Consider the following 23,591-nt stretch of genomic DNA (forward strand, 5'->3'; position numbering starts at 1 on the left):
AGTGGCACACATCTGTAGTCTCCTTAGCTACTCAGGAGGCTAAGGCAGGAAGTTTACAAATTCAAGGCCACCTGGGTAATACAGTAAGACTCCATCTCAAAAAAGTGCTGGGGTATAGCTCAGTGTGAGAGCACTGGCCTAGTCTGCTGAGGCCGTGGGTGCAATTTCAGTATCACTGAACAAACAAACAACAAACCTCCCTAAAAGTAAATATGGGACCACCCATGTGTTTAGTGCAATTTCTTTTTTTCATATCTATATTTTTAGTTGTAGATGGACACAGTATCTTTATTTTATTTATTTATTTTATGTGGTGCTGAGGATTGAACCCAGCGCCTCACACATGCAAGGCGAGCGTTCTACCGCTAAGCCAGAAGCCCAGCCCTGTTTAGTGCAATTTCTATGTTATGTATGAGAAAGGCCTAACAACCTTGCAGTATTCCTTAAAGCAGTGGCATCTCAGAGATTACTCTATAACACAGCATATGGATACTGTGAAACCAAGAAGCTAACCTGGCATATTGTGAATGATTTAGGTTAAACAAATTGATCTGTCAGAAGTGACAGGCATAGGTTCCTATCAATTTCTGTCAGGACCTAAGAATATGCATTCTCTACTCACATTGGAGAAGGTAGACAAAAGTCAAACAGAAAAAAGCACAATGTCTCTTTGCTAGACCTTCTACCATGCTCTGCACCCTCTGAGAAAGAACCAGGAATAGAATAAACTAAGATCACTTCACAAATTGATGCTAATAACATAAATCAGAATATTGCCCTCTGTTTGAACTATAATGAAATCACTATGAGCAAAAGCCAAGAGAACCCTGAGAAATATTAAAAATTTAGTAAGGCCAATTTACATAGGAACTATCTTCCTGATAAGGAGAACTAAAGCAGAAGTCCTCACATTAGGGTTTTGTAGCTATAAGAAAACATGAGTGTGGAATACTATCACAGATTTAAATAACTATTCACCAGTTACATCTGAGCTTCTTTATTACATTTTGCCTTGGAAGATGACTCTTCAAGAGTCGATGGTGAATTCTTCTTCAAAGAATTGTTTTCAAAACAGTACTACAGACATCACTCACTCAGTCAACAGGTCTATTCTTCCTTTTCTCTCCTTCCTGCCTCTTCTTTCCTCCAAAATAGCGATTATCCAAGTGTCCAGTATGTACCAGATACTCCAGAACAAAATGTAAAGACCCCTGACCTCCCGGAGCTTATGGCATCTGGCAGGATTATAATAAATAACTTACAGTATGCTAGGTGAGAAACGCTATGTAAAAAGAGAAAAATATAGTAGGGTTAGAAGGACTGGAGTGCTGAAAGTGAAACAGAACAGCCAGGGCAGGCCTCAGTGAGAGCTTCCATCTGCTCAGGTAAAGAAATCTGAAGATAGAGCAGGAGTGAGGTGGGAGGTACCTGGACGGGGAGTGACCCAGGCACAGTTCCAGGGGTAGAGCTGCGAGGTTGTCTAGTGCTGTGCTTCTCCAATTCCAGCAGGCAGCAGAACTACCTGGAGGCCTGCTACAGTACAGGCTCCCACTGCTGGGTCCCAGCACCCTATCTTCTGATTCAGCGGGTCTCAGGTGGGGCCTAGGAAATTACATCTCTAACAAGTTTTCAGGGGATGCTGATGGTCCTGGTGCAAGAATCACACTTTGAAAACCACTGATTTAATGCACTGTTTTTAACCTCTGAATCACTAAATGACAATTGATGATTAAATTAATTTATTTTTTAATTTTTTTTTAAAAGAGAGAGTGAGAGAGGGGGGAGAGAGAGAGAGAGAGAGAGAGAGAGAGAGAGAGAGAGAGAGAATTTTTAATATTTATTTTTTAGTTCTCGGCGGACACAACATCTTTGTTGGTATGTGGTGCTGAGGATCGAACCGGGTCACATGCACGCCAGGTGAGGGCGCTACCGCTTGAGCCACATCCCCAGCCCCCATTAAATTAATTTAATAGACCTGCCCAGCAATTAAAAAAAAAAAAAAAAGAAATATCACAGTACATTGGATTTAATGAGGGTAAGTACTGTTCTACGAAATTTTAATATATAAATATATATAAATGTGCTTATTGCATCACAGAATAAAAATTATTTTTTATTGGGAATGGCATTCAAAAAGTTCAAAAGCCCATTAATGACTATTGTATCACTGAATGACAAAAGCCACATTAATTTGGCAGAGGGAATTGAGGAGTCCTACTGTTTCCATTGAGTACCAAGCTGATATTGCCTTGGGCCTTCTCTTCCACTCACTTCCTCTGCCTGGATTCCTCCTCTTTCATCTCTGCCTAGGATCTTTCCAAGACATAATATGAGTCGAGGTTCCTCTTTAACCTTTTCTGACAAGCCCTTCTCAATGACATCTCCATTCCTTCCTCCTGAACTTAACCTCTACACCCTTTATAACATTCACTTGATACATAGCATAAGCTGCCCTGTTTATATCTATCTATCTGTCTATCTATCTATCTCTATCTTTTTCTTTTCTTATTTTTTTGGTGTAGAGTTGGTATCTTTTTGTTCCCTCAATGATTCCTAGCAGTGCTCTGTTCAAAGTGGAGTCAAATAACTACGTCTGGGTAGAATGAACAGTCAAGCCACATCTGTAAATTATAATGTATTATTTCTAAGATATAGGTTAATCAGAGATTTGACAGAGAAATGAAAGATATTTGATGGAGGGGAAGGAGGGCGATCCCAACAGGAGAAAGTTTTTAAGCAAGTCAATATTTAAGAAGCTATAAAAAAGCTTGAAGCTGATTGTGGTATAATCCCAGCAGCTGAGCAGGCTGAGGCAGGAGGATTGAAAGTTTGAGGACAGCCTGGGCAACTAGAAAGACCCTGCCCTCAAATTAAAATTTTACAAAAGGGTGGGGGTGTAGCTCAATGGTGGAGTGTTTGCCTAGCATGGGCAAGGCCCTGGGTTTGATCCCTAATAATGAAAAACAAACAAACAAACAAAAAAAACCAAAAAACATCACTTGAAATTTTAGAGTAACTTTCTCTATTTCTCTTTGTGTAAGTGAAGACAATGATGAAAGTACTCTAAAAAGAGCATATAAAAATGAAGACTTTAAAAGTCAGTGTGAAACTGGTTATCACTTTTAATTCCTATGATTTACCAAGGGTCTTAAGCAAATGAAATGCTAGGTTAATAGTAACTTTTAACTATCCCAAAGCTTCTTATTTACATGAAATAATTCCCCTTGAAAAGCATGACCTCACATTTGTGTATTTGAGTGTGTGTGTTACTGGGGACTGAATCCAGGGCCTCATACAGGCTAGGTAAGTGCTTTTCCACTGAGCTATACCCTCAGCCCTGGTAAAATTCTTAATCTTCATATGATGCAGATAGTTCACTAAACTGACAAAAAGAGGGAACCTGGGAACTATACATATTCAAATATGAGGTGGTGTGGTTGTGAACATGCATGCAATGTGATGAACTGTGTCCTGCTACCATGACATTCAAATTGTTCCACACTATGTGAAGTAGGAGCCAGGAGCTTCTATAGACAGACAGTGAGAGCTTTGAGCTGCAGCTCCTAACTCAGTTCCCAGAGGACATACTGACTTTCTTTATTTCCTTCCAAACCCTAAAGGAGAAATAAGCAACTAAGGATTTCAAGAGCTTGTTCTTTAAGGTTTAAGCAGGAGGGTCCGGAAAAAATAATTACCTGGTATTGCCTTTCCCAGACTTCATGGAATAGCAGTAAGAAGAGAATGTTTAGAATGATATTAATACTATTTACTCTGAACAGCCAAGTTGTTTAACTATATAGACAGATTTATTCAGAGAGTATATATTCCCACACAGGATATTCTACAAATATTTTAGAAGACTATGTCAAATAGTGTTTGATTGAAAAATATTTTATTTGGTTGAAAGTCAGTTTCTATGCCCTGGGCTTCCAGATTTTAATGTTTACTTGCCCCAAAGTAGATGAATAATTCTTCTACAAATTTGGCTGTAGGTCTATAGTGCTAGGGAAACATCAAAAACTTTTCACTCATCTGCTTCAGCTGACATTAGCTTGGCAAATTCATGAGTAAGGGGCACTGTGATCCTCTTAACAACCCACAAGGTACCCAGAAAGAACTCTGAATTTTTTGATGTTTAATTTACATATTTCAAGAAAAGTGAATCAATAAGCATACACTATTCTGCACGTTCATAGAGAGCTCACTAAAACAGCATTTTCAATTTAAAACTAACTCTTTCATTAACTCACATACAAAGCTGCTATTATATACCCAACAATTATTTTATCAGTATATATTAGTAAACTAACCCAAAAGATTATAATGTGCTCTCATGTGGTGTAATACAAACATTATTCAACACACAGCTTGGATTTTCAATCAATTTTAGATATCATAGTATTCTGTGAATTAAACCCTAGAGGTTTTAAGTGATTCATTTTATTATAAATACTCAATCCAAAAAGATGATTAAAATAATTGAGATAAGGCTTGATTGTAAAGAGAAACACAGCCTTTTATTCTAGAAACATCTGTGGTAATAATATGCTACCATTTAAACCAACTGAGGATGACTCACCATCTGTGAGTAAATGTAATTTTAGTTTCCTTTCCTAGTACTGGTGATAGTTATTTATTTATTTTTTTAAAGAAAGAATCATCCATCTTCTGTCCTTTTGCAACCATGGAGTGAGATGGGAAGCTGGGATCAGGAGTACAATTTCTTAATGTGCTTCAGAACAAAATTAACTCACTCCTTTAAGGGAATTACTCATGACCTTGCTCTCAGCAGAATCTTACTCTAAAGTTAACTTTCCTAGGACCTTTCAAAGATCAATTAATTTCTCTATTTAGTCATAATACTAAAAAACAAAGAGTTATAGTTGCTTTCTGAACATGGTATAATAAACGAACAGAACATTAGTATTCAGGCATGTTGCCTGCACACTATAATTCACTTCACTTTAAGGTCAGCGTTAAAGTGAACTAACTACAAGGTTAATCTTCAGTATCTACTGTGGCCCACAGAGGGGCTGTTGGACCCGAAGTGTTCATTAAAGGAATTGGAAAATAAATCTGGAATTGCAATAAGTAGAAAATATGGGACAAGGACATAGTGAGAGATACGTCAAAGATAAGAGCAAAGATTTATCGAAGAGATACAGGGCTAGGGCTGTAACTCAGTGGTAGAGTGCTTGCCTGGCGCGTGTGAGGCAATGGGCTTGTTCCTCAGCACCACATAAAAATAAATAAAGCAAAGATACTGTGTCCATCTACAACTAAAAAAATAGAGAGCTAAAAAGGAAAAAGTTCCAGTATTTATATGGTAGTGAAGTCGGAAAGCATTTCAGCTGTCAGAAAGAGAGGGAGATGGGAAAGGGGGGGCGCGTACAAGGTTCTAAGAAGGTGGTGACCTAATGCACACACAGCTCTTGGTTTCCAAAGAAAACCAAAAAAGGAACTGGACTTATTGGGGCAGCAGTGGTTGACTTCCCCCCTGAGCTTGAGGGGGGAAAATGCAGGGTTACTTCGCAGCATCCTGTGGTGTCAGGAAGTTAGTTCTCAAACAAGATGGGGACATGTAGAATGCCAGGGGAACCAACCTGGAGGAGTCACCCTGGCCAAAGCTAGAACAACCTGAGCAACAAAATAAACAGTGCTAAAATTGAGTTATAACCCATGGAATAAAATACAAAATCATCACTAGGTAAGTACCACAGTAGTAAGGTATTATTATGTAGGTGAGATCCACCCATGATGATAAAATCAGTAGGCAAAACTGGGAGAAGACACAGGATCCCAGTAAAGACTCTAAGTATCAACACCAATGTATTTATCATTGACAAAGGGAAAGACAGTCACTTTTCACTGGAGAAGCTTGGAGACAGCACCTTAATCAAATAATCAAAGACAATCTCCCAGTCACAAGACATGCTGCCCTCACACACCTCTTGATGATGCACTGAGGACACATTGCTTCTGTGATGTTTTGCCAAATATGCTTAACTTCAGTAGATTGATGAGAAAACATCAGGAAAAACCTAAATTGTGAGACATGCTGGAATGCAAAAAAAAAAAAAAAGGGCATCAAGAGAGGAAAAAATTCAAGAAAGGTCTGAGTTAAGAGTATTATGTTAATACTAATTCGGAGGTTTCCATCACTGTACTACAGCTACACATGCTGTTAACATTAGGGGAAGCTCCATGAAGGGTTTGTGTGAACTCTATTATTCTTACAACTGGTGCCTACAACATATAGGGAAGGACAGAGAAGTTAAAATTCCATAGAGGATGGTGAAATAAAATTTGAAAAGCAGGTCTAGAGATTGAAAATTTTGGGGCTGGGGATGTGGCTCAAGCGGTAGCGCGCTCGCCTGGCATGCATGCGGCGCAGGTTCGATCCTCAGCACCACATACAAACAAAGATGTTGTGTCCGCCGAAAACTAAAAAATAAATATTAAAAAAAAAAGAAAATTTTACTCCCCAACTCCTGACTTCTAGAAGCCAACCCTTTCTTCTGCAGAGTAAAAAGTGAGCTTTGCACTCATCTGTTACCACAGTGACTGAACAAACACTGAACCTCAGGACACACAGATGTACTGCTGACCCTACTGCTGAGGAAGTTACAGATGGGGGGGTGAGAAGCACCAAGGATTAGATGCAAGGTGCACAATGCTGTGGGTACTTTGAGGAGGGAGGCATATGTGGATTGAGGAGTCAAATAAAGGCTTCACAAAACTGTTAAATTTATCAGGGACTTTAATGAATACTAGAACTTGGCTAAGCAAAAAGCAAGGTGGGGGATTGCACACTGAGAGTAGACAATCTTTAAAGTAAGTCCAAAAATGCAGGAAAGAACAAAGCAAAGGCACAGGCACCTGGTTGGCTGGAGTTGGGGGTGGGAAAGGGAAGCGGGAGGCCAGAGGGAGCTGGATTCAGACTGGGAGGGTCTAGAATTCCAAGCTAGGACTTTATCTGGTAGTAAGAGAGCACTGACTCCTGAGTAGGAGAGGGAAGATACTTGAACACTGCTCTATAGAAAGTCTACAAAAGATAGACTGCTAGGCTCTAAGAATTGCAAGAAACTTTTGGGTTCATCCTGTGTGATGTCAGTCAACTGCTTCTCTTGTGCCATGGATTTGATATCCCTGGCTATCTGTTGTTTTACATTTGCCATCCAGACTTTACTGCAAATATTTTCTGTGAAGTATTCATGAAGCCACACACTGACTGCTAAATGATGTTAGTAGCTCCGAAACATTTCCTTATATTGAAAGAAACCTCTTTTGGTCCAACTTCAACCCTTTGCTTTTTGACATAAAATGAAATGCTTAATTTTCTTTCATAATATGATCCTTAAAGTAGGTAGACACAGTCTTTATAACATTTTCCTGACATCCTCCCTTCTGCAGGTTAAATCTCCTCTATTACTCACCTTATGTGATTTAGGGGCTCTTTACTATAAACATCACCTGTTGCTTCTGTGCACATCTGATTTACTAATGCAATACTAAATGTGATATTTCAGAATGAACTTCACATCCCCAGCACAGCCTTACAGCAGAGAACAGAATGGCACAGTACAATGGGAAACAGCACAAACTCTGGAGAAAGACTGCCTTGGGTGGAAGCCCAGTTTTACACTTGGGCAGTTACTTAATAATGTCTCTGTATCTTAGCTGCCTCATCCAGAAAACAAGGGTAATAACAGCATCAATTCATAGCATTGTTCCAAAGTGCTTGAAAAAGTCTTACTTTTTAGGCCCTAATCTCCATCATGTGGGATTAGGCCCACTTCCTTAATAAGACTCCTGTGGCACAAGAATTAAAATTAAGAATCAATAAATGGGGGCTGGGGATGTGGCTCAGGCGGCAGCGCGCTCACCTGGCATGCTTGCGTCCCAGGTTCGATCCTCAGCACCACATACAAACAAAGATGTTGTGTCTGCTGAAAACTAAAAAATAAATATTAAGAAAAATTCTCTCTCTCTCAAAAAAAAAAAAAAAGAATCAATAAATGGGATGGATTAAACTAAAAAGTTTCTTCTCAGCAAAAGAAACAATTTGTGAGGTGAATACAGAGTCTACATCTCAGGAGCAAATCTTTACCCCTCACACATCAGATAGAGCACTAATCACTAGGGTATATAAAGAACTCAAAAAGCTAGATACCAAAAAAACAAATAACCCAATCAATAAATGGGTCAGGAACCTGAAGAGACACTTTTCAGAAGATGATGTACAATCAGTCAACAAACACATGAAAAAATGTTCATCATCACTAGCAAGAGAAATGCAAATCAAAACCACTCTAAGATTTCATCTTACTCCAGTCAGAATGGCAGTCAGAATTGTGGGAAGCAGTAAGGAGATTTCTTGGAAAATTGGGAATGGAACCACCATGTGACCCAGCTATCCTTCTCCTCAGTTTATACCCAAAGGACCTAAAAAAAGCACGCTACAGGGACACAGCCACATCAGTGTTTATAGCAGCACAATTCACAATAGCTAAACTGTGGAACCAACCGAGGTGTCCTTCAATAGATGAATGGATAAAAAAAAATGTGGCATCTATACACAATGGAATAATGCCGCAGTCTGGCTAGGCACAAAATCATGAGCCACTCAAGCAGGAACAAACTTTATTTTTTGAAACTGCCGCCAATGCCCTGAACGCCCCCGGAAGAATCCCTATCGATGCACGTGGCGTTCTCCCGGATCCTAAGAGGAAGTTCCTCCTCCAGAAATCCCTCCTACCGCACTTCCCCAACCAATGGGAACTGTCTAGGAGTCCCATAGCAGGCCGAGGTGGACAGCAGGAGTCCAATATCCATATGAATGTAAATCTTAACTAATCATATCATCTCAATGGCTAGCTGGCGTCACCTTTCAACCAAAAATGCCATGCATCATATTACTTGGCTGTGGCTCTTAGCAGAATAAGATCATGGCATTTGCAGGTAAATGGATGGCGACAGAGAAGATAATGCTAAGTGAAGTTAGTCATTCCCAAAAAACCATACGCCAAATGTTTTCTTTGATATAAGGAGTCTGATTCACAGTGTGATAAGGAAAGGGAGCATGGGAGGAATAGACGAACTCTAGATAAGGCAGAGGGGTTGGAGGGGAACAGAGGGGGCATGGGGTAAAAAATGATGGTGGAATGTGATGATCATTATTATCCAAAGTACAGGTATGAAGACATGAATTGGTGCGAATATACTATGTATACAACCAGAGATATGAAAAATTGTGCTCTATATATGTAATAAGAATTGTAATGCATTCCTGCTATATATAAATAAAAAAAAGAAATTAAAAAAGTCTTACTTTTACTATTATTAGTAGAGCTTAAGCTCTCAAATTTACTGAAAGTTATAGTTCAAATTTACTGACAAGCATTTTAAGAAGCAGTCTTAATATTGAAACAGTACAGAGGTTCCTCAAAAAACTAGAAATAGAACTACCATATGATCTAGCAATCCCGGTACTGAGTGTACACCCAAAGAAACAAATCAGTACGTTGAAGAGACCTCTGCACTCACATTTACTGCAGCACTATTCATTTTAGCAATGGAATCAACATAGGTGTCCAAAGATGGATAGATGGATAAAGACAATGTGGTACATATACAATGGAATATTATTCAGTAATAAAAATAAAACATTCTGCCATTTATAGTAAATGAATGAAACTGGAGGAAACCATGTTAAGCGAAATAAGGCACAGAAAGACAAATACTACATAGTCTCACTTGTAGGTAGAAGTAAAAAGTTGATCTCAAAGAAGTAGAGAATAGAACAATGGTTACTGGAGTGTAGAAAGGGTGTGGGGGTAATAAGGGACTGAGAGTGGGTGGGTTAACAGATACAGGGTGCAGGTGGATGGGAAAAATAACTTCTAACATTCTGTTACACAGTAGGGTATCTGTTGTTGGCAATGATTAATTATTTCAAAATAGCTAGTAGAAAAGATTTATATGTTCCCAACACCAAGAAATGATAAATGTCTGAGGTGGTAGATATGCTAATTACCCTCATCTGATCATTATACCTTTATACATGCATTGAAACATCACAATATACTTCATACAATTACTATGCATCAATTTAAAATAAAGATACTAAAAATAAAATAAAAGGGCTGCTGCCAGCTTTTTTTTTTAACCATTCATTTATTTATCTTGGGTTTCAATTTGTTAAAAGGACATATTCTTCCAGTGTGAGATTATTCTCATTGAAGGAGATAAGAGAACCAAATTAAAATTAAAAATGGGAGAATGCATAAATAAATAAATAAATAAATCACGTAGTAGCCTTCCTGTGCCGAAGACCCAAAGCTTCTGGGTTCCCTACCAGAGGATCAAAATCCCTTTCCAATTTGAGTCTTCTGACGCTGTTGTACAAGTTCATGCCACTCCATCGCATCTGGCCTCCACGCGCTGCTCCTTCTGCTTTTGTACACATCCTTTCAAAAAGCCCACACTTGTCTGGGAGTGGCTTTACTACTTCTCATGCTGCTTTACCACTGTCTTTACATCCTGTGCCACAATTTAAAGGGCAACTTAAACACGCTCCTCCCTGTCTCATGCTTTCCCCTGTGGGCAGGTTCTGGAAGCCTGAACCCTACTTTTCCTATCTTATCTCCAGCAGGCATGGGACTGGACTGTGGCAATGAGAGGAACTTATATTTTGGAAGGTAGAAAAAGAAACCTGGGTCTGGTCACAGTGGTGGGCAGGACTGCGGGCGTCAGCAGAAGCTTAGTGTCTTCCTGCAGACCTCCACTTTGATGCTCTGGGCAGGTTAGGTCACTTGTGGTGACATTCCTGCCACTTCTGATTTACTGGCTATCAGAAGTGGTCTTCTTTCAAGTTTGCTCCCCAGTCCTTTCCGTGATTTTAAATTTTTCATTAATTTGACTGTTTGAAATCAGAGGTTTTATTTCCCTGACAGGTTTGGTAGCAAAAAACAGAAGCTACTCTATAGCAGTCAAATGTAAGGGATTTATATGTGAAACAGGCTGATACAGCTGTTGGGAAGGGTGCGACAGCCGATGGTGTTACGTTCCTAAGAGCGCACTGCAAGTGGCTGCAAATTCTCAGCATCTCTCAGTATCTCAGCCATCAATACCCTGGGCCAGCTATCCCACCAACAGTGGGGCTATATTTGCATCTAGAATGTTTCCTGAAGGTTCAAGTGCCCACGTGTTAAAGGCAGTCCCAGTTCATGGAGTCATTGGGAGGTAGTGGCAACTTTAAAGAGGAGGGGCTTGGTGGGAAGTCTTTAGGTTATTGGGTGTGTGCCTTTGAAGGGGATGGCAGGACCCTGGCTCCCTCTTCCTCTATTTTGCTCCGTGGCTCATGTTGAGGTGAGCAGTTCTGCTCTGCCATGTGCTTCTGTAATAATATGACGCTTTGTCACAGGTCCCAAGCACTGGAACCAACTGATCATGGACTGAAACTTCTGAAACCATGAGCCAACATAAATCTTTGTCAGGTGACTAGTTCAGTCATTTTATTACAGTGGCAAAAATCTGACTAACACAGCAGGGGCAGGGCTGACTCTGGAGAATAATGGCTTTTCTTTTGCCCTCTAAATCTCATGCAAGTACCTCTCTTTGGCAGACTCTAACCTAGATTGATGAAGAGGACTCTGGGAAATGTAATCATCTTGGCCCCTCCTCTGTAACAGAGAGACAGGAGAAGGGGGTGACAGCGATGCACAGATGATACAAGTTACTCTAGTACAAATGTATCTCTCATATTTGTTTGCACAAAATAATCAGTTAAGTGTATGTTAAGATTCCCCTCACCCCCTAGTTTTCTATCCTTCTTGAATCACATTTTTTTTTCTCCTCGTTATGAGCTACACACAACTTAAAGCAATCTGTCTTTCTTCTAGCACACAGGTCTGTCATCTGTTATTATAAACTGAAAAGTGAATTCTTTGTAATATAAATCTGCCCACAGTCACAGCTTTTTCTCATTGTTTTTTTTTTTTTGCATTTTCCAAGAGCAATAACAGTCATCAAAATTTATGCAGTTCCCCCTTTGTGGAGAATGACAATTTTAGTACATGCATAGACAAAATTAAACTCTTAGGAATGGAAAAATCCTTAGTAGCAACACAGTTGGATTTCCCAACCAGTGTTTGAATCTTTATGATCAGAATGGCAAAGAACAAGAAGTATATGTGCTCCTTGCTTTGTGCTCTTGCTGCCAGTGGCAGGGCTTGGTAACACACCTCAGTACTTTTCCCGTTAAACCTGAATTGAGCTTTAGAATACTCTTCTATCACTGTCCTCCAGCTAGCACCAAAAGGTAACAGCTGCATTCAAGATGGAACCTATTCACCTCCCTGCCAAGTGGCTATCAGTCTGTTACTTTCACACTCCAGTGAGAGTGAACACATCACTTCCCCAAACTTGCTCATTCCATCTGTAGAAAGTTCTTTCTTATTGAGATGGAAATGTGTGCCCCTGTATGTGGCTTCCAATCATTGGTCCTAGTCCTGCTCCCTGAGAGCGCATATAACAAGACCAAATTTGTTTCTATAAACAATTCTTCCAGTACTTGGAGACAAGTCTTTTCTGCTTGAATCTTTTCTTCTCAAAGCTAATACCAATAGTTCAAGTTCCTGAAATCAGTCACTCCTTGTGTTCTTTTACAATTTTGGTAATCATCTGAAAGTTTCCCAACTGGCATTCACTAAGTTTTCTCTGACGAGTCTCCAACAGACAGCCTGTCTACACTAGCAGTATATGGCTGAGCCCCACAACACCTAACAAATCACGTGTATCCATGACACATTTGGCTGACCAACCTCTGAAAGTTTTCTAGATTGTCTTCAGGGTATCCTTGAGACCATACAGACCAAGTTCAAATTCACGTTCATCAACGGCTTTTCCAGTGCTCAACCAGTCCTCTAACCCTCTGTCAGAACTTAGGTTGTTCTAGCCACCGAATGGAGGTTTTGTAACCAAGGCAGATGGCAGCTCTCTTCTAGGGCGCCCGAGTGCTCTCCCCTCCCCTCCAGATATTTCTTAGATGAATTCTGTTGGTACTTCCACTTTTAGCACCGTGGTCCAAGACAAGTAACAGTTTTCTAACTAGTTTGTTTCTCAACCCAGCAGCTAGAATGATTCTATTAAATTTCTATTAGTGATTCATATAATTTGTCTTCTCAAATCTTACAAAGTTTCCCATTTCATTCCAGAAAAAAAAATCCCCAAAACAAATTACTAAAATAGTCTAAAGGCCTCATTGTGTGATGTGTGCCCCTCCTTGGTCCCCTGTCAGCTCTGTACACCCATTTCTCCTCTCGCCCAGCTCTCACTGTGCTGTCTCCTTGCCCTCTCCATCATGCCCAGCTTCCTCCTGCTGAAGGAGCCCCTGAGTGGCTCTCTTACTGTGGTGTCAGCATATTTAATTCCATCATCTTCATATATTTGCCAAATGTTGCCCAGACTATTCTCTCACCACACCCTCACTGATACGCCCACCCCTTAATCTGCTCACGTTTCCTTCTCGTCCACAGCACTCGCTGTGCTCTAACACACCAGACTGTTACTTTTCATGCTTGCTTACTGTCCATCCCTTTCTGCTGGATGGTGAGCTGTGTAAAGGCATGACCTTGGTCACTTACATAGCCCAAGCACCTACAGCAATGGCTGTCACAGAGCAGATGCTTGAGGATTTATTCAGTGTTGATGGGACCCTTGGTAAGCTTAAAGCTAACACATCAAGTGACTTTATCTCACTGGGCTCTGCCTCAGACAAAAGCCCTCCAGCCAGCCATCCCCTCCTATACTCTTGTCCTCTACTACTTTGTGCCTTATCTCCTCTGCCCAATCTCTTATTTCTTCCCTCTCTCCTACACTCCATGGTAATTTTTTCAAGCCTGTTTTACGCCCTCATCCTCATTCCTGCGCTCAATCCTTCACCCTTATCTCTTCTTTGATTGTAGGGCTCTACTCAGCTCTACTCCTGATCCCCTGAGCTTTTCATACTCTATATTCTTAAAGTCTGGAAATAGGGTTGGTGATCTTTTTGCTTTCTTTGTTTCTTCCTATTTCTCTTTTTACCCTTAAGTAAAATACAAGGCTGATAGCAGTCGCTTCTCTTCCTTGAAGCTGTCCCCCACTGACTTCTAGGTGGCTGCCCCATTACTTCTAGTTCTTCACCTACAATCATGCTTTCATCCACATCCATACCATCTCAGTCCCTCATACTCATGGTCAATCCAGACCATGTCATTACCAAAATCTGCCTCACTTTTGAAATCAGTCTAAATACACTTCTCTCTAATCACAATATTTCTTTACTTCCACTAAACAAATTCTTTAATATTAGAAAATTTTCCTTCTCCCATCTCCTTTGCATTATCCTTCTCTGACGGCCTCCTGATATTTCACTTCTTTCTTGACTAAGCTTAGATGCCAAGATCCATCACTTCCTGGGAAGAGCCACTCTAATCTTCATGGATTTTGCTCTGGTTCATATGGCATAATGCAAACAAACTGAAATAGTGCAAAACCCAAAAACCAACACACCAATGTCTTAGTTTATGTAAGAATGGGAATATATTTAGAAAATTGTCAGAAATAGAATAATGTGAAAGCTGAAGGATCCAGTGAACTGTTTTTATGCTATTAGTACATGTGGTGCCACTTATTGATCCACAGAAACATCTGCCATTTTTGCTCAGGACTGTGCAAGTCTCACTGCTGTTTATGTACAGGGGAGTTTCTGTAAGTGATTAAGATGACTAATGTGCTGTTATTTTACAAACTCTGTTATTATAACTGAAAATATTTTTATAACCTACAATAATATCTCTCAAGCTTTCATGAAGCAATGGTTCTAGTGATAGTACAGAAAAACACAGCCCCAAACAGCAACTATGGAACAGAAGTTGGTTGTGATAAAACACAATGAAGAAGGCCAAACATCCACTAGGTTGATAATTTGGGAGAAAGTACTCTACAAAAATTAGACCTAATGAAGGACAAACATAGTGAGAAGTATTAAAATAAAATTATGTTACAATATTATTCATTCATACATCTCCCAAAATAGCTCCTTTATATTTTTTCTTATGGGAAAGTTAGTCTTAATGAATGAATTGCAAATCATGAGATCACTTCAGGAATACATCTATCACACAAATGTAAATGTCTTTCCCAAATCCAGCATTTCTCGTACCTCTTCCTTGAAATGCTTTCTTTCCCTTGCTATAATGCTGGCATACAGTAAATAGCACAGTAATTATGAGCACAGGCTCTGTAGCCAGACTTCCTGGATCTGAATCTCCCAGCTTAATAATTTTCTAGTTGTGTGTCTTTGACTAGGTTTCTTTGCCTCTCTCTACATCTGTTTCCTCATCTGAAAGACTCAGATGATAACACTGCCCACTTCAAAGGGCTGTTGTGAAGACAGAATGAGTTGATGTAGGTGAATAACCTGAAGCTCTTGTGACACTGAGCAAACACTGAGGAAGGATTAGCTACTGTCATCATTGCTACCTTCCCATCAACACTTGATACTTTTACACTAAATTTGCTTAATTGGGTTTAAAAAATAAGGTGCTTCTCTGTTAATGGTATATGAATTACTCACAGGATACACAGGGATACTCACAGGATGTGCTGTGGTATCCTTCTTTTGCTGTTTTCTTTTGAAAAGCTGCAGAAACGGTCACCACAATTCTGAGTATCAGTGCACAGAAGAGTGGGGGAATACTTGGCCTTTCTAGCACATGTACTGGGTCAGTGGTACAATTCCAAGTAGAACTTGCTTAGACGATGATGTTACACCAAGTGACATGGCCATCTTACCTTTAGTTTGTCTTTGGGCAGTGCAACAACTCCTTGCTTAATGATCTCTAAGACCCTCTCCACGGAAAGCTCAGCTCCAGCTTGTAGCAACCTTGAGCTAAAGAAGGTGATTACCTGCAATACAAAGAAAAATTTTTTCCAACAAATAGTTTTAAGAAATGTATTTTCAGTAGATGTCTTCCCACATGGTAGTCGACACTGCGTTTATTTGATCCTGCCTTCCTATGTGCAGTCCTGTCTTTCTTAGGGCTTAATGACTACATCAGGACCAAATCTGAACACCAGGGTTGATTATTCATTCTGTGAATTGAGTAGCTTCCTAGATTCTACTCTTTCTTGTGCTGCCCCATGCTGTATTTGTATTTCATTTAGAGAGCAGCACCCAGGAGATGGTGGGAAAAGAAAGCTCAGTCTAAAAACCTGTCACTTTTGAAGCTTAACAGGAGGTCTCAGAACAAGACTTAATAGGATAGGAATTTTAAGTTAATGGCTAAAATGATGTTTTGGGGATTATCTGTTAAATTTAATTTATCCATATCACCCTCATCCCTGATCATCAGAGGGAATCAACGGCAAGCTGTAATTACTCTTGTTTCATGTCACAGCACAACATCAACTATGTAGCAAGACCCTAACATAGTAGTATTCTCAGAATAACATCTAAATATTTGTCATAAAAACTAAGAGAGGCTGGAGATGTAGCTCAGTGGTAGAATACTTGTCTAGCATGTGATAGGCCCTGCATTTAATCTCCAATACTGCCAAGAAATAAAACAGATCTAAACAAAATAAACAAAAATGAAACAAAAAACCTAAAAGAATGCCATAACTTTTTAACAAACCATGTTTAAAACCACAACATTAACAAATCAAGAAGACTTATGTTGGACCTGGTGGCACATGCCTATAAACCCACCACTTGGGAGGCTGAGGCAGGAGGATCACAAGTTTGAGGTCAGCCTCAGCAAGTTAGTGAGACCCTGTCTGAAAATTTAAAGAAAAGCAGAGGGCGGGGAGGCGGCGGCGGCAGTGGTGGCTGGGAAGGTAGCTGAATGGTAAAGAACATTCTCAGTAACATCTCAACCCCCAACCAAAAGGCCACTTCTGACCCTTTTTATTCAGGAGAGTATTCAGGTGTTTATAGTCACATATGCAAAAATATAAAACTTTGTTTTTAAAACTGAACTTTCCCTTTTACATGTTTTCTATTTTATAGGTAAAATGCATTAAAAGTAATACTTGGCAAACGTTTTAATGTTTTCCTTTAAAGTGCTCTTCTAAATATTATTATAGCACACAGGACTATAACTTTTAACTATTCTGTGGAGAGAGTGCTATATTACATGAATGCTATTGAAATGCATTTGCTTCTCAAAGAAAAGACATCCAGGGGAGCAGCACCATCTCCAAGCCTAGGCCTCACAACTTAGGTAATCAGCAAATACAAAGGCAGGTGATGGCTGGCTACACCACTTTTCATTTTAGATAAATCACTGTTTTATCTCAAGCAATTTGTTGGTATCAGCTCCTTCACAAATTGCTGATTTTGTCCATAACAGTTTGGTTGTGCTTCTGTGCTTATGAGTCTTATTTTTCCCAAATCAGATTTTAAATTTCTTTTGGTATTCTGAGATTAAAATTCTGTTTATGGAGTTTAGAGGTACACAAAATGATTTTTAATATAGTGAATAAATTTTCGAAGAAAGACACAAATAGGAAACACATCGCAATAATTCCGCTAAAATTCTATTTTAAGATATGCTACAAAGATGTGAAATAAACGCTTCCCTTTTGTGTAAATATCCTCACAGGTTTTATTTTTAAAATCTTAATCTTATTTCTTATTTACTTATTTTTTGAGATAGGGTCTTGCTGTGTTATCCAGGTTGGCTTCAAACACTCTTGCTTCAGCCTCCCAAGTAGCTAGGATTATAGGTGCTTGTTACCATAATCAGCCTTATTTTAAATGCAAACAATTTTCTGAGAAAAACATTGGTTAACCATATAAAGTACCATTTTTGTTGGTTAAAAAAAAAAGAGGCTACATATTGATAATTTCTTATGGTTTAAATAAATACCTGTGTACAAAATTCTCTTCTTTGATCAAAAAATAGTAGAGTAGGAACATATTTGTTAAAAACACATTCTAAAATATGAAAAAATATCAGTGAAATGGTAGACATCTGTTTTAGGCTTACAAAATGATTTTCTTTCTAATATTTACTAAAAGCTGAGATTTTGCTATTGGATGATGTTTAGCTTATAACAATGGAGACAAGGGATAAGTTCCCAGATATGCCTGATCATCAAAGGTGGCTGGGAAGCTTGTGGAACACTGATCCCAGAGCCTAGCCAGAGGCTTTCTATGTCGTTCTCTCCAGGAGATTTTGACCATTAGCTAGAATCTAGATCAGAGGTCTTCAAACTTATGATTAAATATGTCTATAAGTTAAAAAAAATGAGGCACTTGCAATATATGTTCTAATTATTTATGAATTGTGTAATACAGTATAGCATTAATGTTTCACATATCATATAATATATATAAAAGGAATAAAGAGAATGAGATAAAGACAAAATAAACTAATTTTAAAGATACTTAACTAATGATTAAAAACATATTTTTTTTGTACTCATTAAAACATTTTAAAAGGGCTGGGGATGTGGCTCAAGCGGTAGCGTGCTCGCCTGGCATGCGTGCGGCCCGGGTTCGATCCTCAGCACCACATACAAACAAAGATGTTGTGTCCGCTGAAAACTAAAAAATAAATATTAAAAAATTCTATCTTCTCTTCTCTCTTTTTAAAAAAAATATTTTAAAAATTAATTTGTGCCAGGTTCGACAGGAAGATTGCAAGTTTGAGACCAGTGTCAGCAACATAGGGAAATCCTGTCTCAAAAAAAAAAAAAAAAAAAAGCTGGGGGTTTAGCTCATTGGTAGAGAGCCCCGTGGTTGCAGTCCCCAGTACCACAGAAAGAAAAATTATCTGGATAATTGGCTATCATATATTTCGCTAATCACAAAGGCTTCACATTATCATCAGCAAGCAAAGTATATACTCACAGTAAGACACACTGTTTATTATTGTGGATACAAACCCGTAATGGAAATAGTCTTCCTGATAATGTTTATGGATCCATTTCTTGTTAGATTATGTTGGCCTGTCACTGCTTCCACCTTGAAACATGGTACCTGCTCTAGGAGGAGGTGGATGTCAGTTCTACCACTGTCTTCTGTCGCGTATTGATATTATTACTGTGCTACCTTCAGTCTGGGGGGCAATTACCAGGAACGCAATACACAATGAACTGTAGAGGAGTGACAAGGTGAGAGCCCATGTGCCAGGCTGCGTGCTGACTCTCTCCACTCTCTTCCCTCAGGGCACCTGGAGCTCTGGAGTTGATCCCTGGTGTGTTGTCTGTGCCAATACCATCAGTAAAACGAAATCTCTTTATTTTTAAATGAACAAATAAAGCGTTGGCATATTCTTGCCCTGCTTCTCTGGTGCATCCATTTACTCAGGAGATTGATGATCAAGATAACAAAATGCCCGTAATCAGAGCTGAGGGGAACACATGGCATTCATACCCTGGCAGACATTATGAGCAAACAAAAGAGTGAGTACTCACATGTCACATCACCAAATAACAAAGTGATGAGATGACAGTCCTGTTTTGTTCCCTCTGTGGCCTACAATGAGTTGCCTCTAAGCCCCAAGCAGTTTACACCCCACCAGGAGACTTGCAGAGGGGGCATGAGGCTTAGGTTCTAAGAAGACTTCTTCTTCCAAACTCTCATTTGTATATTTTAAAGCTGACATTCTAATGTTTTTGCATTCAAATTGACACTATTTTAGCAAATGATAAAACTACCACTTCCAGAAGGGAAGTATAATTTATACATCAAGAAGGAAGAAAACGAACCTGCACTGAATGTTTACTATGGACCATGGGCTCTACCTACACTATTTATTTCATTCTTACAGAAATGTTATGAGGCTGATAAAAAAAATGTTTTGAACAACCAACAATAAAATAATTTTAAAAAGAAAAAAAAAAAATCCCTGTCCTATTGAGGAGTAAACAGGATCAGTGACAGACGAGGGGCCAGAGTCCCGCCCATGTCAGGAGCAGAACAGCACTCAGGTCTGGTATACAGCAATTTTTATGTAGTGAAATGGAGCACAGGCTTAATTAGGATTTTTCATTGAACCATATATCAGGCTTCCTGCCCCCCCCCCCCCCGCCGCCATTGTATTTTGAGACAGGGTCTTGCTAAATTGTCCAGGCTGGCCTAGAATTTGCAGTCCTTCTGCCTCAGTCTCCTGAGTAGCTGGAATTACAGGTATATATACCAGGCTTCGTAGCTGTTATTTATTTTTTTTTAAAACAGGAAACACTTGAGCTAAAAGATGTAGGTGCTTAGCCAAAAAATTCAGATAGAACTAGAGTGAAATGTGAAAAAACTGAATGTGAAAAAATTCACCCAAGGATATGAACTTGTATTTCCTATGCCCAGTTTAGAATTTTACATGCATAGTAACTTTAGTGATGATGACTACAACAGATAATGTGGTTTTTATAAACTTGCATAGCAACTGTTAAGACTGTTCAAATGGATAAACTTTTTTCCTCTGAAAATGTCTGCACAAATATATAGCAACAGAAAAAAAAAAAAAACCTTCAGCTAAAATGGGAATGAGTGCTTTGTTAGTGTAACTCAAAGGAAGGTACTTTTCTATGGTGCATGCTTCATGACTTTCTCCATCTGCCCTACTTGTCTGCAACTCATGAAATCCAAGTATAGCAAGTTACCTCCCACTATGCTATTAGCCTGGATTCCTGACTGCCCAATGCCATGTTCTGATTAATCAATGTACTCTTGAAGTAATGACAAAATCACAGTTGACTGCCTGTCTCGAAACCAGGGAATGATCATTCCAGCACAGATTTATGGAAATGAACTTTTCTGAGATAGGTGTATGTACTAGTCAGGCAAATATTCTTCCTTGGCCATTCTCCCAAGAGTCAAAGTCAAAAGTAGAGTGATCACTTGTTTTTTTTTTTTTTTTTAAACAGATAGAATGTCTTTATTTTGTTTATCTTTATATGGTGCTGAGGATTGAACCCAGTTCCTTTTGTATGCTAGGCAAGTGCTCTGCCGCTGAGCTACAGCTCCAGCCCGTTTTTTTTTTTTTTTAAGAGAATAATAAATAGGTTTTAGAAAGTAGAATATGTATGTATTTCCATATCAACTTCTTTTGGTTTTCCCTCAGATTTTAGTTTAGTTTTTTTTTTTAAACTTTTTTTTTTTTTTGTAGTTGTAGGTGGACAGAATGCCTTTATTTTATTTGTTTATTTTTATGTGGTGCTGAGGATCAAACTCAGTGCCTCACACATGCTCAGCAAGCTCTCTGCCACTGAGCTACAGCCCCAGCCCCAGATTTTTGTGTTTTAATCAATACACGCATTAACACCCATTCAGCAGTGGAGACCTCCAGAGGATTTACAAGGGAAAAATAACAATTTTCTGTCTTCAGAATGTAAGTGGGAAGATAGGTAGCTCAAACATGTATAATTCATAGGTCAGATACATGGTACACTAGACAATAAACTACTCAAAGTGAAATGGCTAAATTGGGCCCTACCTTGGATATCTAGTAGCAATGTGCCCTGCCAGACACCAAACTTCTTCCAGAGGGAGAATCATGCAGCGGTTCAAAGAACCTACCCAATGTCAGAAGCTTGGGGTTAAATCCCAGCTAAACCTTAAGCCTTGGCAAATTATTCAATTCTATGTCTCAGGGTCCTGATCTATAAGCAAGGAAAAAATATAGTGCCGGCCTCATGGGCCTACTGTGAAAAATAAATGTTACCCTCTGCGAAGTGAGAAGTGCTTTACACATAGTGGGTGCTTGTATGATGTCAACTACTATCATTATTAGGTGTATTTCAGTATTACCATTTACAAAATTACAGCGTTGCTTTGTGTAAGGCATAGGAACCAACAATGATAAAGCATGTGAAGCAGTCTGTTAATGATGGAACCTATGCATGTTGCTATCACCACTGCCAGTTGATATCATCATGATCTTTGTTGGAATTCTACTTCTGATTTTGTACTGCATGTAGGTGAAAGATCTGTCAGAACTTAGTTTGGTGGCAAAGGTCACCTTAACTACACCAAACAGAACAGCAAGTGAAATTTATCAAAAGTAAATTCCAGGAAAATCTGCAGGTTAAAACCAAAAGATCACCAGCTTAATACATTGCTGAGGGCCAGCTAAAACCTCTCTGATTTTTAGTTAAATTTATATATAAATATTCTTTTTCAGAAAGTGTAGGTTTTATTATTTTCAGAAATATTAAACTTAGTACCAGATTGAGACAATTTTCTTTAATATTTAGTTTGCAGAATTTTTTTTTTTCTGTTGTGAAAAAATGCTAGGTTTTAACAAAGGCTTTTTCTGCATGTATTGATATGATCATATAGCTTTTCTTTTTTGGTCTGTTAATATGAAGAATTACATTTAGTTTTCTAATGCTGAACCAGCCTTCATTCCTGGGATTAATGCCAATAGATCACAATACATTACTCTTTTGATATATGGCCAATCTGCTAAGCTATTGTCCGAGGATTTCTGAAACTATGTCCAAGAGCAACCTACAGCCTATGGGCCAATCCTGGCCTGTTTTCTGAAGTTGTAAATGAAGTTTTACTGGAATACAGCCATGCCCACTGGTTTACATACTGCCTATGACTGCTACTAAACTCTAACAGTAGAGCTGGGTGGTTGTGACAGAGACAGTGTAGCCCTTAAAACCCCAAATATTTACTATCTAGCCACTTACAGGAAAAATTTGGTAACCTCTTTTATAAAGTCAATTATTATATAGAGTGAATCAACAATAACAAAAAGCCTTTTATGTTTGCCTTAGTTTTTACCATTTCAGGAACTCTTTATATCTGTTTGTAGATTCAAGTTTCTATCAGGTATGTTATTTCTTATGTCTGCATAACTTCTTTTTAGCAGTTCTTTATAGTATCCACTGCTAGCAATACATGTTCTCCATTTTTGTCTGAAAATGTCTTTATTATGTTTTCAGTTTTTAAAGATATTTGTGGGAGGTATAAATTCTGGGTTAGCAAGATTGTTTTATCTTGATATTTAAAAGATGTCTCTCAGTTAATCTGACTTGCAGAGGTTCTATTATTATCTTTATTCCTGTTGTATATAATATTGTATATAACATTTTTCTCTTCTCTGGTTGCATTTTCTCTTTTTTCATTGTTTTTAAGGCATATAATTATAAAGTGTGTTGTGGGTTTTTTTGGGGGGTGGGGGAGAGGGAGGTGCTGGGGACTGAACCCAGGCCTCCAGCATGCTGTGTAAGTGCACTACCACTGACCTATACCCACACCCTCTATTTTGTTTTTTGAATGAACTTTTCCTGGTTTCTCTTAGATTTTTGAATCTTTGGCTTGATATCTTTCAGATTTTGGAAATTCTCAGCCATTCTTTTTTCTAATATTTCTTCTGACCTGTTCTTTTTCTCTTTTCCTTCTAGTACTTCAATTATGTATGTTTAATCATTTGATATTGCCCTATAGCTCTTTTACATCCTTTGTCTCCCTGCCTGCCATATTGGGAACTGAATGCAGGGGCACTTTACCCCTGAGATACATCTCTAGCCTATCTATCTATCTATCTATCTATCTATCTATCTATCTATCTATCTATCTGGTACCAGGG

General features: G+C 38.8%; 1 protein-coding gene across 2 annotated transcripts in view; it reads right to left on the minus strand.

The window, feature by feature from the left end:
• The window catches only part of DYM (dymeclin), a 358,107-nt gene that overhangs the window by 42,817 nt on the left and 291,699 nt on the right, over nt 1-23,591 (minus strand). For both annotated transcript variants that reach the window (XM_081262969.1, XM_081262968.1), the window contains one exon: nt 15,838-15,951. In XM_081262969.1, coding sequence (XP_081119095.1) covers nt 15,838-15,951 — 114 coding nt within the window. The remainder of the gene's footprint in view (nt 1-15,837; nt 15,952-23,591) is intronic.

The sequence above is a fragment of the Spermophilus citellus genome (genome assembly GCF_964194105.1).
Source record: "Spermophilus citellus genome assembly, chromosome: 12".
In the NCBI taxonomy this organism is placed as follows: domain Eukaryota; kingdom Metazoa; phylum Chordata; class Mammalia; order Rodentia; family Sciuridae; genus Spermophilus; species Spermophilus citellus.